The sequence below is a fragment of the Vidua chalybeata genome, chromosome 19, assembly GCF_026979565.1.
Source record: "Vidua chalybeata isolate OUT-0048 chromosome 19, bVidCha1 merged haplotype, whole genome shotgun sequence".
Classification (NCBI taxonomy): Eukaryota; Metazoa; Chordata; class Aves; order Passeriformes; family Viduidae; genus Vidua; species Vidua chalybeata.
Window position 1 is genome coordinate 1 of NC_071548.1, and position 15,935 is coordinate 15,935.

General features: G+C 46.3%; 1 protein-coding gene across 1 annotated transcript; it reads right to left on the minus strand.

Annotated features, from left to right (window-relative positions):
- Positions 1 to 131: 131 nt before the first annotated feature.
- On the minus strand, positions 132 to 7,411 carry LOC128797757 (nucleolar pre-ribosomal-associated protein 1-like). The gene is made up of 7 exons (XM_053960609.1): positions 7,314 to 7,411; positions 4,309 to 4,394; positions 4,166 to 4,205; positions 3,929 to 4,064; positions 3,518 to 3,624; positions 2,098 to 2,207; positions 132 to 1,517 (listed from the first exon to the last, which is right to left on the minus strand). The coding sequence occupies exons 2-7, from the start codon at positions 4,314 to 4,316 to the stop codon at positions 1,373 to 1,375; spliced, it is 546 nt and encodes a 181-aa protein (XP_053816584.1). The 5' UTR covers positions 4,317 to 4,394; positions 7,314 to 7,411; the 3' UTR covers positions 132 to 1,372.
- Between the last annotated feature and the right edge of the window lie 8,524 nt (positions 7,412 to 15,935).

Here is a 15,935-nt window from a genome sequence, read left to right on the forward strand (position 1 = left end):
AATACACTCTGTTTATCAGTCACCAATCCGAAAAATCTGTTTTCTATGTATCTCATTTGTATACCTCCTCACAACTAACCTTATCCTTTACAAACACTAATTTGCAAATCAAAAAACTTACACATAACATAAACTCTTAAAATAACATTTATACACTCATACCCCAAATTACAGGTAAACCACCAAAAGTAAAATTACTAAAATCATTACAAATAAATACTTGTACAATATTTAGTTACAAATCAACCCCCAAACCACACAAAACCACAAAGAAGTTACCTCAAAACATCAAACCTACAATTTAAAACCATTAACCCTACTAAGACCAAACATAAGAATAATACATCAAAAAACAAAACCAAAAAAAAACCCCAAAAACAAAACAAAAAAAAACCCAAAACAACCCCCAAAAAAACACACCCAAAAATACCCAGTCACTCTAACACAAATTTACTTCTCAGTATCAAAATAGTACAACCTTTTAACAACCTAATTCTATTATTTCTACATCTCTTTTAACACCTAAAATAACTACAACTCACACTTGAACCACATCAAATGAACTTACTTATTAACCAACCAAATGAAAGAATAACACACCTATAACTTTAAATAAATTACTGCCAAATATAACCATCTTTAAACATACTACCTTACAAAATAAAACAACTGTTAATTTATTTATTATTCACACACAATCATTAATATAAAACATTTTAAAAAATATATAAATTGATGAAATCACAAGAAATCAATTTAAAAAACAGTACTAATTTTTTAAATTAATCAATTACACATAAAAAAACCCCTAAATAATCTTTTCAATAATTAAAACATCACTAAATAACTTAAGTCATTATTAAAAACTAAAATACTCATCCTATTAATAATTATTACTTTATACCTCCCCTACCTACTTAAATTTTTACATAGAACTCTACAAAAATCCTTAACAAGTATATTTATAACTTAAATTTTAAAACATATATAGATAAACATACTTAACGAATAATCTACACACCAAACAACTAAACTAACAACAAAAACCCTAAAAAAATACTAATATATTCATAACACAAAAACCCAAAATCATTAACATAAAAACCCATATAAACACATGAAAATACCTACAATTAAAAAAGACGTACCTTAATGAACAATATTCACACCTTAATAATTCATTATAAACTCTTACCAATTAATGATTAATTACTTGATACCAATAAAATACAAGAAACTGTTACTTTAGCCAATAAATATAATAAACTATTATAACTAATAACTTATAATCACACTTTATTACAAATATAAAACAGTAAAGCAACATATCATAAAAAATCCCATTATTATCACTACACAGATATACATATATCTATATACAGATAGATAGATCATATATCCATCTCAACAGCAGCATCTGGGATTGATTCCTGTTTTCTCTCTTGTCTCCTAAATTTATTAGCCATAGAGGATGGAGTAAGGAAATAATTTTATTTATCACCTTGTTCTCCAGAAACCTGAAAAACAAAATAAAACAAGACAAAAAGAAAAAAAAAAAAAAAAAGAAAACCACATTTGAAAGGCAGATCCTCACCAGCAGCTGGTCCATCTCCTACAGGGGACCATATTCTAGGGCACTTTTGGTGCACTTGCCTGAACCTGTCAGGGCACTCTGTGCTTGCAGAAGAGATTTTTTTTGTCAGGGAGAGGCAAGGGGAGGAGAAGTAACGTTCTAGACAGCTCAAATCCATTACTGTGCCACTTCCTGTGCAGCAGGTCCTGTGACAGGATGGGAACTGAGGCTGCTTGAAATTTAAAAGCTAAAGAGACCAGCACAAGGTGTCCTTTTGCTTTGTCAAGGAAGTGATTCCCAAATCACACAGCCCCCCCACCATCGTCCCTCCCACCACCACCTGAAAGCCTCTTGATTCTCTTCTCAAAAACACAAGGGACACCTCAGCGTTCAGCAAGTTCTGCCAGTGCAGCCCTCGGTGCCCCTGTCTCCAGGTCTGTCCCCCTTGCTTTCATCCTCAGCCACGTCATTCTTCTACTGTGGACAGGAAATTGTCCCTATTTCTCCTGTACTTCTCTGGTTACCTTTTCTCTAAGCTGTGCAGGACCCACGAGAGGAGGCTGTCATCCTCTATCAGCTCATGGGCAGCTCTGGTGACACGGGCAGCACTCTGTGATATCTCCAGAATACAACTCTGAAACAGAAAATGCAACTTGTTCTTTTACAGCCAAGATCTAATTATCTAACTTAAAATGAGCAATTTGGCTGGTACCCGATCAACTTCCAGCTAAAATGAACACCGCCTGTTCTCAGCAACTCCAGAGAAGGAAAGACATTCTCCCTTCAACACTTCACACCACAGGTGCTGCTCTTACAAGAAGTATTCAGGTAGCAAGACAATTTTCTCTTTTTGTCCGAGGTTTTGATACCTGAAATCCTCAGGGTTGGGATGCTCCCAAACCTGAGAGCTCCCGGCAGGCGAGTTTCCCTCCTGCCGAAGCACTGTGCAGGTGACAAATGTGCTGGCTGGGGAAATAGAGACCCCAAAAAGAAAAGGCCCCGACTGCAGGAGCAAAACCACGGCACCCACGTGAGGCTCCATGATGGCAGGAACCTGTCCCAGTTTCAGGGGATAAGGATGGGACAGGTTTAGACACAAGCTAAATTATTTCCCCCTCCACACATGCACAAAACCAACAAGGAACAGATTTTCAAGAGGACCAAGGCAGAATCAGCTGTTCCTTTCTGTTTTGTACTTGAGATCTCGAGGCCATACAAGCTTTTGTGGTTTGGGGTATTTGGGAACTGTTCTTTTTCAATTCTTACCTGGGAGCCCTGGTCACACAAAGGACTGCTGAGAAAGGAAAGAATGACCCGGAAAATCCTCTGGTAGACATAAAGCTCATGCATAATAGCAATGTTTGTCACGCAGCCCTTCCCTAAGAAATCTGAGGATCCACTCGCGCTCTGTTTTGTACTGGAAGCCATAAAGAAAAACACCACCGTCAGACATTCAGACATTTCCAAAGGATACCTGCTCCTAAGAGCACAAACCCCTGGTTCCCTCCGAGTGCCAGCTCAGGGCTCACCACAGCTTCTTCTGGACTTCTCAATTTCCATTCCTATCAAATTTCATCACTAACATCCATTGGGAACAGTCAGTCTGCAGCCATGCAGTGGAAATGGAATTTTAGAAGTTGGTGTTTCTAAAACGCTTCAGTTGAACTCAAAGTTACTAATCTAAACTCAAAGAGGAATTGTAGCTAGCCAGGGCAGAACGTTCTTTTCTTATGCTCACAGAGCATACGCAGCACAACTCATTGTGCGTTGGTGTCAAGAAAACAACAAAGACCCCACAGAAATAACATTTTGAATTCCTATATGAAACATAAGAAAGACGCTTCTAATTAACTACCTGTGGGAGAATGAGGTCTCGTCGTATTTTTATGGCTGTTTTTAATACATTTCTGAAGAATTACTGGATACCTAAAATGGGACTCTCACCTCAAAATCAAAACTGTAGAAAAGCTGGAGAAAACCCGGTACCTTCCTCAGGTCCAAATACCGGTGTGACAGAAGGAATCTCTTTACCCTTATGTACACGTGCTCCTCTGTAAAGAGAAAAGGTTGGCATGGTGGAGGAGGACAGCGCTCCCAATCCACAAGCACGGATGACAATTCGTGGAAGCTGCAGTCAGTGAGCGTGCAGCGCTCCGAGCTGGGAGAACAGCCCGGCAACTGCAGAAGGCCTTTGCTCTGAGGCGCATTCCCAGTGCTGCCCACCCTCCCCTTCTCTTGCCCAGGAGGAAAAGCTCAGGCAAGAGCGCACGAGCACAGAGCACAGGGGAGGGGATCGACACTCCCCAGGGCTCTGTTTTTCACCCCAGCAGCGACACACGCAGCACGTTCCAGTACCTGGCTTCAGGATCTGCTGTGCCACACGAGCAGCGCAGAGGGTGAGGGAGAAGGCGAACATGAGGCTTGGCTGCCTGATTCCGTTCTGCACGGCATCCAAGAGATACAGCAACGGCAAGGGCCCAGGGAGAGAAGCCTGAAGCACAGCCCAAATGAACACAGCGGGAGCACAAAGACATCGATCAGTTTCTGGGACATTTCACGGGTCACACAGGTAAGAGCCCCAGTTCAGCAAACCTGAGGTTTTGGCGACGTCAGGATCAAAACACCCAGAAACCTGTGAGAAAGAAACTGAACTGAAGCTGGCTAAAAGCCGTCCCTGCCGACAACTCCTTCAAACAACTTGTTCACGAGGAGGCAGGGATTGATTCAATACTCACCAGCCCATCTGGCCAAGGTCAGAGCTCTCTGCCCACCCAGGACACGGCAGCCAGCAGGGACCCTTCTCCCACTCTCCTGCACGGACCTGTGAAGCCAGGGAGAAGTTTACGGAGCAGCAACAGACAGAGGATGCTCTCTGCTTCCGTACGCTCTCTGACTGATCATTCCCAAGGAAAGTCCCCACGGATCGGAAGCAACCACCTCTCATTTCTCCTCCGCAATCATCACTGCCTTGCCTTTCTGTGCAAGTGTTTCCTCCCATGCCTGTCCCCAGAGCACCTTTAGTCCATCTTTTCCTCCCAGCCGCAGCTCTCCAGCACAAATGCCCCTTCTCACACACACAAAGCAAACACTCATCTGCCTCAGCTTTTGGCCTAGAAAGTAAAAACCTCAGTGCATCCGGCTACGTGATTAAAACACAGAGATGCATGGGTGGTCATAGATGGAAAGCTTTTCAGGAGAGAAAAGAGCTGATTCGATAGCACACTTCCATACAGCTTCAGAAAAATCAGAATCCATAGCAACTCCTAAGACCCTTGCTGAGGAACCCAGCCCTCCTGGGGACACCCAATGCAGCAGCCACGGGAAAAGGATGAGAGAAGCCAAGCTTGGAGTGAAAAAAAAAAAAAATTACATCAATGCAGCAGCCTGTCAAAAGCCTTCACACAGCAACAGTGGGAACCAGTCCCATTTGCTCCGTCCCTGCTTTTTGGGATGACACAAACAGGAAATGAAAACACGTGAAACACAAGGCACACCTATAGGGTGTACCAGGTGCTCCTTTTGGCAGCGTGGATGACAAAGGTCTCTCTGCGCACTTACAGGTAGCCCGGTTTCAACCCATCCTTAGCCCAAGCCTTCCTCGCCTCCCATTCGCCAGCGCTCTGCTCTGGCCTTTGGAGCGCTGGCCCCGTCCTCCCGCAGCAGCACGGCACCGGAACACAGCGAGGCAAAGCGTGCCGGAGCCGCCCGTGCTGTCAGCGTACCTGTCAGCTGCCGGCGGTGGGCAACTCCGGCCCTGCGGGCAAGGGGGAGACGGCTCGGGCACCTCCAGCGGCTGCTCTGCCCCGATGCTTTCGCGTTCTCCTGCATTTCCCTGCAGCGGAGGGGGTCCGGGACGGGGGCGGATCGTGTCAGAGTGGAGACGGCGGGGAAGCACGGGGAGGCGGCGGGAACGCGGCGGGACGAGACAGGGACGCGGCGGGACGGGGACGGCTCGCTTGACCTTCCAAAGATGGCGGCAGGAGGGGCGGGGAAAGCCGGGGCCCCGCTCCGCCGCCTGCGCGCCGCCCCGGCGGCATTTTCCGGCACGCGGTCGCTTCCAGCGTCTAGAGAGGGACGCGCGCGGGGGTCGGGAAAGGGGAGTGCAGCCCTGTTCCGACGCCGCTCGCCCCCGCCCGCCGCCCCCGGCCCGTGAGCGCTGCGACCGCGCCTCCGCCGCCCGCCGAAACCGGCCCCGCCGGGCCGCCCTCGCCGCTGCCGTTCTTCTCGGTCATCGGGTCCCTTTGCTCTCCCGAATCTCCTTCACCCCTCCCCTCTATTTACAGACACCGCCCCGCTTGCCGCTCGCTCGCTCCCGCGCCTCGCCCTTCCCACGCTCGGCAGCCGTCCTTCCCCCCTCAGCCGGCACCCAGCGGCGAGGGGCAGGGCGCTGGCTGGGGGGGGCTGCAGTACCGCTCTCTGTCCACAAGGCGGCAGCACGACCGCCGGCCACAGCCGGGGGCTGCCGCTCGCCCGGAGGGAAGGGAGGCAGAAAAGAACAGGGGCGATCCCCTTGGAAAAATCCTGAAAAATAAATGGCCCGAAACCACCCGCACACAAACTAAAACACACTGCCTCTAACCCAATAAACCCCCTCCAAAATCCTTTTCTTTTAAACTCTCTATAACTGTCTTTTATATTTATACTTTTCACATTCACATTTATCATGTATATTGATGCATAATGTTATTTCGATTCTATATTAAATCTCTTCCTATTATTTATATTTTATCTTTTTATATATTTAGAGCTATATATTATACATTTCTATATTTATATTCCAAAAATAGTTCTATTATTTAAAATAAAAGCCCTGCCTGTAACCGAATTCTATCTCTATGATATTAATGCTAACTGTCTCTTATTTAAAAGAAAAATGCTATTTTTATGTATTTATATTTTATCTTTTTATATATATGGATATATTTAATATACATTTCTATACTTCCCAGGGAAAAGGGCCGCTCTCTGTCTCCAGGGGCCCGTGGCCCTGAGTGGTCGGCTGCCTCCAAAAAATCCAAACAACGAAGCATATGTCCCAGACCCAAGCTGCCCCCACCTCAAACCTGTGCTGCCCTGACAGTCCCAAGGGAACCCTACAAACTGACATCAGGAACCTGGGCTGCTGAGTTTGCTTTCACAAGGTTGATATCTCTAATTTGTGACTAGGGCCCGGCACTCCCCCTGGGATGTCAGGCCCCGAGTGTCCTTTTGCCTCCTCCATTTCCAAACGGTGCAGGATTTCTCCGAGACCAAATCTGCCACCCCTAAGTACTCAGGGGATTTTTTTGGTGCCGAATGCCTCTTGGAAACTGACAGTTTGAAGCTTGGCGCTTGATTTTTTCTGTGCTGGATTTCTCCTCGAGAAAGCTGCCAGCATGTAACCCTTACCACAACCACTTCGCTGGGACCAGAAATCACAACCTTCAGACCAGCAGCGTGGGACCCTGCCCACTGCCCCTCCACTGGCATCTTTCCAAAGCATTGCACTACATTCCAGTAATACACTGCATTTCCAGCGGGCATCCTGTCTGACCCTCATCCTGACCCTTAAAATGCACTAAGGAATTCTAAAACAGCCCTTAGGAAGGTGTAACAACACCCTAAAAGACACCAGAAAAGTCCTAAAAAGCCTTCAAAAATCCCCTAAATATTCCTAATAGCCCTGCAAAAAAACTCAAGGAAACCTGCTCAGCCTCCAAACCCTTCCTGTTGCTCTCTAGCCCACAGATGTCATCCCTACCTTTCTCCAGGGGGTCCCGTTGTCCTCTGAGGCTTCTGTCGTTGTCCTGGTGTGAGGGTCACTGCCTTGTCCTAGCGGGAGCGTTCCGGTGTGCTCTCGCTGTTAGGGTTGCTGTGTGGTGCTGCTGCTGGCAGGGCTGAAAAGGGAAAAGGCTCTTGTTAGGGGGGCTGCTTAGGCTGAGGTTAGGGCTGGGGGGAGAGGTGGTGCTCCTGTACCCTAACTTGCCTCCTAAGCTGTACCCTGTAGCCCTGATCTCCACTGCACTGGCCAGCCCTCAAGCCCTCGCCCTTTAACCCTCAACCTCTCCCTCTGCCCCCCAGCCCTCAGGCTCTGTGTGTCACCCTCGAGCCCCCCCTTTGCCCCTCAAGCCCCCTCTCAGCTGCCCCTCAGCTCCTGTGCGTCACCCTTAATCCCTCTCCTTTGCCCCTCAGCCCCCAGCTTCTCTGAGGCACCCTCCAGCTGCCCCTGCCCCCCTCAGCATCTCTCTGTCACCCACTGTCCCCTCTCCCTGTGCCTCCCTCAGCTCCCAGCCTCTGTCACCCTCAAGCCCCCACAGTGCCCCTCAGCCTCTATGTGCTGTGCCATGAAAAAACATAAAATTTCCCTAAAAACCCCTCATCTTCAAAATGTCCTAAAAGCCCGACAAAAACATAAAAATAGCCTCAGAATACCCTTAAAATATTATAAAAATACCCTACTTTTAAAAAAACCCTAAAACACACCTAAATGTCCCTAAAGAACCTTTAAACAAATCCCTAAATATTCCTAAAAGAGCTCTAAAAATACCCAAAAAATCCTTAAAATGCCCTGATAAGACCCTAAAAAAACCTAAAAGTTCCCTCAAAAGACCTAAAAATACCCTAGCCCTAAGAGTCCTCCACATACCCTCAATAGTCCTAAAAAAGCCCTAAAAATTTTTAAATAGTCCTAAAAAAGCCCCAAGAACACCCAAAAAATCCCCCTAAAAATTCTAATTAGTACTAAGAAAGCCCTTAAAATACCCTAAAAAAAAAACTTTTAAAAGCCCTGAAAAAGCCCTAAAAGTATCCTAAATATTCACAGAAAATTCCTAACAAGCTCCTGTGAAAAAACCCCTAAAATATCCTTTAAAAGCCATAAAAAAAACCCTTAAAGAGTGCTCAGTCCCCAACCTCTACCAGTCACTCTCTAGCCAGCAAACATCATCCCTACCTTTTCATTAGGGTCACTGCCTGCAGCTGCTGGGAGGGTTCTGGGGCTGTCCCAGCATTAGGGTCACTGCCTGCAGCTGCTGTTGAGGAACACTGGTGTTCTAGGCGTGCTGCTTAGGGTGAGCTTAGGGTTGGGGTGAGGGCTGCTGCTGTACCCTAACCCTTCCTGGTACCCCGTGCCCTGTCCTTTGTACCCCTAACCCTCAGGGTCAGCTCTCCACCTGTCAAGTCCCCCCCTTTTCGCCCCTCAGCCCGCAATGCCTGTGTGTCACCCCAAGCCCCCCGACACTGTCCCGTGGCCCCCTAACCTCCACCGTGCACTCTCCACCCGGGTAGGGGTGGTTTTAAGGGTGAAGTTAAGGGTGCTGTGAGGGCTGGTTCACCTGTCACCCTCAGGCACCCCCCACTTTGTCCCTCAGGACAGCCCCTGCCTCTCAGCCTCCTTGTGTCACCCTCAGGTTCCCACCGCAGCCTCTCAGCGTCTCTGTGCCACCCTGGAGCCCCCCTTTTTAACTCCTAAAGACCCCTTCTGCCTCTCAGCTGCCCCCATGTTCTGTGTCACCCTCCAGCCCCCTCCCCTCAGCCCCAGGTGCCTTTGTGACACCGCGCAGCCCACAGACGTCGTCCCTGCCTGTTTTCTTTGGGTGTTGTCCTGCTGCGAGGGCCGCACTATCCCCACGAGTCCGGGCTCCCATGTCCTGCTGCAGGGAGTCACACCTGGGGGATGGGAGGAGTGAGGGATGGGGCAGGGGCGGGATGGGGAGGGGTGAAGGGTGGAGAGAGACTGGGGAAGGGGTGGGCTGGAAGTACATGTAGGGGTGAGGGGTGGAGACGGGGACAGAGCAGAACAGGGCAGAGGGAAGAGGGACATTTGGAGGGGGCACCCCATATGTCACAGACCAAAGCTGCAGAAAAATACAATTCTGTTTGCCGGGGCAATGCCAAACACCTGCTGCAAACTGGTATCAGGAACCTGGGGTAGTGAGTTTTGTTTCACAGGGAAATGGACAGGCGTTTGTGTTCAGGGTACTGTGGCCGTGAGTGTGCGGACACCTCCAAAAAATCCGAATGGTGAAGGATGTGTCCCAGACCCAACCTGCCCCCACCTGGAACTTGTGGTGCCCTGACAGTCCCAAGGGCACCCTGCAAACTGACATCAGGAACCTGGGGTGGTGAGGTTTTTTTCCCATGGAAAAGAGCCAGTGTTCACGCCCTGCTTAGTTGGAGAGGACCGTTAAAAGGGATGCTCTGATGTTCTGTTCGGACGATGAACAACCTGGTCTCAAATTTGTGATAATTTAGAGGTGCCATTTTTTGCCTTGGCTCTGCACTCCAGGGTCAGGAGTGCTGGGCAGAGGGTTTTCACCCATACTTAGGAGAGTCAAGCTTTTGACTTATACTTGAGGCAAACACCTGATTTATTGCTTGGTTAAAAAAAAATTACCTCCCACAGTGTCTGGTGGGGCTGTGTGCTGATGAGGTTAGTGAGTCAAATCCAGGGTCTGGATTTGAAAGAGCTTGCTAAAGAGTAAGATTCATAAGTGTTGTAATTACACAGACTAGCGGTGGGATGATTAAGTTCTTCATCTTGGAAACAGAGCCAACCTGTTCGTGTCCAGCCAGCCCTACAGTAGCTGGGCGGTTGGTGATTGATGTAGTTGTGGTTCGCTTTTCTAATGATTTTTGGAAACCTGGTCCATCAGCTGAGGTTATTTGCACCTGTGGATCAGCATAATCAGTTTAGTGGTGGTAGTGGATTGTTAGTCCTATTTGATTGCTGTGCTGAACATATCACCCTGATCTCAGGGAGTGCAGGGAAAGGGAAAAAGGGGATGTGAGAATACTCAAAGCATCATTATGGATGCAAACATGCAGATAGTCTATGCAGTCTGTGATGTGAACGTGACTAAGGGATGCATGAAATTCCACCTAGTGTGGTAACTGCAGAGATCAGCCATGCCTAGGGAAGTCTGCCATTTCCCGTTGCACTCTGAAGTACCTTCTGTACCCACCATAACCCAGATTTTCTTTCCCCAATGTCCCTTTGACAGGTACACTCACTGCAGGCAGCTGGAGCACTACTGGTGTGTAGGACCTGATGTGTGTTTGCAGCATGGGTTGTTGGATGCTATTTTGAATCCTACTGATGTGTTAGGATTTTAGCTTTTTTATTTTTCATATATTTGTAATCCTGCAGCCCGGAAGCTACAATGGTGTGAAACGCTGACACACCAGCTGCCAGCACCATTTACAACAGCAAGATTGGTCTCTTAGGTTAATAATGGATGTAGGACAAATGATGATGTTGAGCTGAAAGTGCTATTACTCTTTATTGAAACTTTGGAAACTATAAAGCTGGCAGCCAGTGGACAAGCCCTCAGTAACCTCTGCCATTGAACTAAAAGCTTTTGGAGGGGAACAGTAGTGCTATAAATCTTTTGGGTAACGTTTAACATTTGTCAGAGAAACACTTTGGACTTATTTTAATCTCTTCATTTTGGAAAGTTCATAATAACAAATAATGGGTGCCTTGAACCCGGCCAGTGAATCCCACACCTCTCCTGGCTCCAAATGGAAACTCGAAGTGGCCCTTTAATAGAAAGGGCAGCTCTGCTCATTGCTGCCTCTTGTGCACTGTGTGGTCTCCCAGCTGCTGCTAAATGGATACAATCCTTGCAGTGTTTACAGTTGCTGCATGTTACTGCAATGACACTGGAGCCTGCAAATGTTTTAACTTGATTTTTTTTTTTTTTTTTTAAAAAAACTGTCCATTAATCTTTCTCAGTGCCTGGAAGAAAAGTAAATTATTTACGATGCGGATGTTATAGAGGAATATTTCTGCATTAACATTTCATTTGGGAGTGTTAAATCTGTCTCTCATGCTAAGTTAGGGATTGGGTTTATCAGGTGATTCATCCAGAGATGAATCTCATCCAAACACACATCTACCAGCGCCTCTTCTTCTGCCCAGATGCTCCCCTGCCATGAAATGAGTGTCCCATGCTCCGAGTGAAACAAATGCTGCGCCAAGGTGAATAACCTTATAAAGTATACTTTCAAGCTGTAAATTTTGCTACTCACCTAAATGAGAAGCAGTCTCAGATGGAAAAAGAAAAAGGGACTTTGTGCCATGCCATTGGCATGCCTGCTATTTTTGGCTGGGCTTATTCAGGCCGTGCTGATCTCCTTGATGAGAGGCTTTACTGGTAGGTAGATCAGTCACTACTGCACTAGAACAGATTCTCAAAGAGTTGCTAAACCTAATTTAAAATTAGTATGTCAGGAAAAAAGCGACCTTTTTAATTGTCACAGTGGTATCCAAATGGAAGATGTAGGGACAATTTTTATGACAGGGCATGAGGACAGTTACAAGCTGTGCCAGGGGAGGTTCAGGTTGCACATTGGGAAGAATGTCTTCACTGAAAGGGTTGTTAAGGGCACTGAACTGCCTGGGGAAGTGGTGGAGTCCCCATCCCTGGGGTTCCTGGAAGTGCCCGAGGAATGACTGGAGCTGGCACTCAGTGCTGTGGTCTGGTTAACAGAGTGGGAATCGGTCACAGGTTGGACTTGGAGGTCTTCTCTAGCCTTTATGGTTCTGTATATTTGTGTTTCCTGGGCTATCCCTGTCCCTGTTCATCCCAGACCCCTTCTCAGGAGTGAAGGGAGCAGGCTGACATATGACCAATTAGAAAGGGACTGTTTTCCCAAGTCCAGGTATTACGGTGAGTTTTAGAAATACCTGTAGATATAAAAAAAAAAAAAAAAAGCCACCAAAGTCCTTCTGCAAACAGCAGAACACTATCCTGGGAAAAGCTGTTTGAGGACATAGCTTATAAATTCCACCTCACATTTCTGAGCACAGCGTGTGTCTGATCAGTCAGGGAGCTGCAAATGCACAGGCTTTTGGAGGAACTGGCACTGCCATATGCAAAACGTTGGAATATCCAGGCTGACTCTGGCTGTCTTCAGCATGCTTGGGGCAGTGATTTTCCCTCTCTCACCCACAATTAACCTTCCTGTGACTGCCACAACAGAGCAGGTTGCAAAGTGCTCTGAGAGCATCTGCTGAAAAGCATTGGATAAACACACTGTAGAAAGAGCACAAACTTAAACCTTAACCACCACCACTTCCCTGCTCCATGTTAATGTATATTTGGGGGAAGTGCATGTACAAATAAAAGCCAAACTATGATACTGAGGTGCATGCAGTTTGTTCTCCAGAGCAGAAATGTTTGAACAGTGGCTGGAAAGAAGAGTTCGAGAGCCTGCAGTGGGTTTGACCAGAGAAATGAGTCAATAACTGAAAATACTGATTGTCTCAGAGGTTCAGTGTTGCCAGCCAACCTGCACATATGGTACCAGTTTTATTGATACATGCATAAGACTAAACATGACACCTCTGTCAAACGAATCCCTGGGTACCATTTAACTACCGCTTACAGCAGCTGCTTTTAAAAGATTGCCTTTGGGCACAGCCCACCCAGGCAGAACAATATCATCATCTTAAGCACTTTCCAAGTTGCCAACAATTGGGAATTCTTGCCTTGTAGCAATATAATTATACAATAATAGTGGAAGTCAAATAAGAGGGCATTCAGCACCTGATTGTGCTCTCTGGCTCTGTCATGCCTTCACTGGTTTTACTGATATCTCCATGTACAATGACGTCTCTGGGCATTTGGTCTCCTTGAGTGTCTGTGTTGCTGGCTTGAGATTTGGTTGCTGGTTTGCAAGCAGAATATACTGTGAATCACAATTTTGGTTTACTTGCAATCTTCTATATTACTGTTTAAATAAAAATTGATCACCTTTTTATAGACTATTCTTATCATGACAACAGGAGATGCATTTCTCACTGGGAGTGATAGAGTGAATTAAGGATGTGTATTCCTTTTCAATAATGAGCAAAGTGATGGCACTTTGTAAGTGCAAGAAACTTCTTCCCATACTGAGGATGCAGTCAGTTTTCTTTTTTCTGACTTCTCCTCATGCTTCTGCTTTCTACTTGTTAGTCAGCACACAGGAACAAGTGCCAGCAGGGAGTAATAGCAGAAAATGTAGGTTTCTTTTTGGCAAGGATATTTTTGTACCAGATCTCATCTAGGATAGGGCAACACACTTCAGCCCTCACTGCTCCATAGCTGAGAAGGGTAAGATGGGTAGGGGATAGAGCTATTTACTGTCCAGTTCATAGCTGCACTGTCACACAGCTGGGTGGCTGGAGACTGCTGTGTGTGCTGACCACAGGGACCAGCTGCTTGGGTTTCCATTTCTGAGCTTTGTGCATTCCTGTAACTGGAGGATGTGGGAGAGGCAGGGGGAGAGTATCTGGCCACGTCTGTCTTCCAGAAGTGACCTGTTAAATTAATAACCTGTTTCATCTCTATACATCCAATGCCTATCCCTCCATCTAATCTCTCCACCTCTTTGGGTAAATCATCCTTCTGTTAGAACTGCAGCATTCTTCCCAGGAAAAGGGTGAGTAGTGATGAGTGGTAAACTGAAAGCAGAAAATAGATCACTTATGATATGGCTATTAATACATTTGCTATTAATAAGTCAGACATTCCCTAGAAGTCCCTTAAACTTTACCTCCTGACATTACAAGCTTGATAGCAATTCAGGCTGTTTATGGTTCCTATTAAATGAATCTGCTTCTCAACACCAATTTTGAGCTAATGGAAGGTCATCCATATGATGGAAATTCTACTGTCTTAGATCCTGACTCCTCAGCATGCATCTCACTAGAAGATCAGGGCTTACCCTGCAGGAGATTTATATGCACCCAAGAGCTTTAAGAGCATAAATCCTGTTGACTGATCAGCAGAAACTCCACAATGTGCTAACACCTTCAGCAGAAAACAACAACCTCCCCCACATCTGCAGGCAGAGAGCTCATTTTAAAGGAGCTTGTGGCCATAAATCCTCCAAATACTTTTGAAAATCTTTTCCAGAACAGACAAAACAGGTTTGTGGGCTGCAGGGAGCAGATGTATCCTGTGCACATCAGAGATGTATTGCTGCATCATGACATCACAAAAATGCTTGAGCAGGCAGCTCTTCTCCCTTTTCTGGCATGGATGCAGCTTAATGATAGATTCTAAGTTTGTTGAACTACTGGAGTAAAACACACAATAGAGCCAAGGATATATAGCTTTGTAATTGCTTTCTCCCTGTTGACTTCTCTGCAAGGTCCTGTCTTTTATCCTCCACTTTCTCCTCTTGCTGTCCTGCCACAGCTGGTGAGAATGGGGCCAGGTTTATGAAGACATCACCTGCTCATGTCAAAAGTGACACATCCCAATGCAATCTAGGGCTCCCCGTGTTGTGAGCCTCTGATGACTATATTTATAATCCAGTCATGCTGAAAAACACAAACATAACTTCTGTCTGACCTTCTCTATTAAACCACGAGGACTTATTTTCTGCTGGGATTTATAATACTTTGACAGATGCAGTATTTTGAATGGTGGCACTTCCCCTGTTGCTCCCCATATTATTTCTACAGCTAGGTTATGCATTGCAAATCTCTCAGCTTCAGCAAGGTGTAAGAGCACCTTGCAAAGGTGCCTGCTGGTAGCCCTGTGTGGGATCTGTGTGGGAAGGGCAAAGGCAATGACTTGCAAGTGATGCCAGAGTAGTCTCTGAAGAATGAGTGTAAATGACTGCTTTATGATATGTTGTTAAGGTGGAGGTAATGAGAAAATCTCGCTAGCTCTCAAGCCTTTCACCCTCACAGTCTCTGAGCACATCCAGGCTATGACCTCATCATCAATACCCCAGTTTATAGGATACAGAGGTTAACGCATCTGCTCAAGATCCTTCTGAAAGGTAACAAAAAGGGCAGGAATGAGATCCAGGTTTCATGACTCCTGCACCCCAGAAGCCTAATTCCTGCTCTTACCTTTTGCTTCTAAAATCAGGTACTTCCCATGAACTGTTTCTCTGTTTATGGAATTGTGTTCTGTGTTATCAGCAGAAACCCTTCAAAACACACTCACACAAGCCAAAGTGGGTGTCTTTTGATCAGGTTTGTCCGCACCCACATAAATGACTGGTGGCAGAGGGTGGTGAAGAGCCCACCCTGACCCTTCTCTTTCTTGCACTGATGTGCATTTGGAAACTGGTGTGGGTAAATGCTGCTCTCTTAGTGCCAGTTGTAGCTATGTCTTCTTTTCAGGACTACTAAAGACCTCTTGATGTTGTGCTGGTACAGGTCAGACTAGACGCCAGCCTCTTCCTTGGTATAGCTGTTGTTCACCCTCTGGGGCCCAGGGTTGTGCAGACATGCAATGTTAATGAAGACCTCTGTCTATAAGAATAATCGCCATGCAAATGAGGCCTTGACCTGGTTTTCTTTGGACTAGAAGAAATCTCAACTTGAAAGTTTATCAGCTTTGCCCAATATCTGAGTGGGAGGAAGCCGGACTTT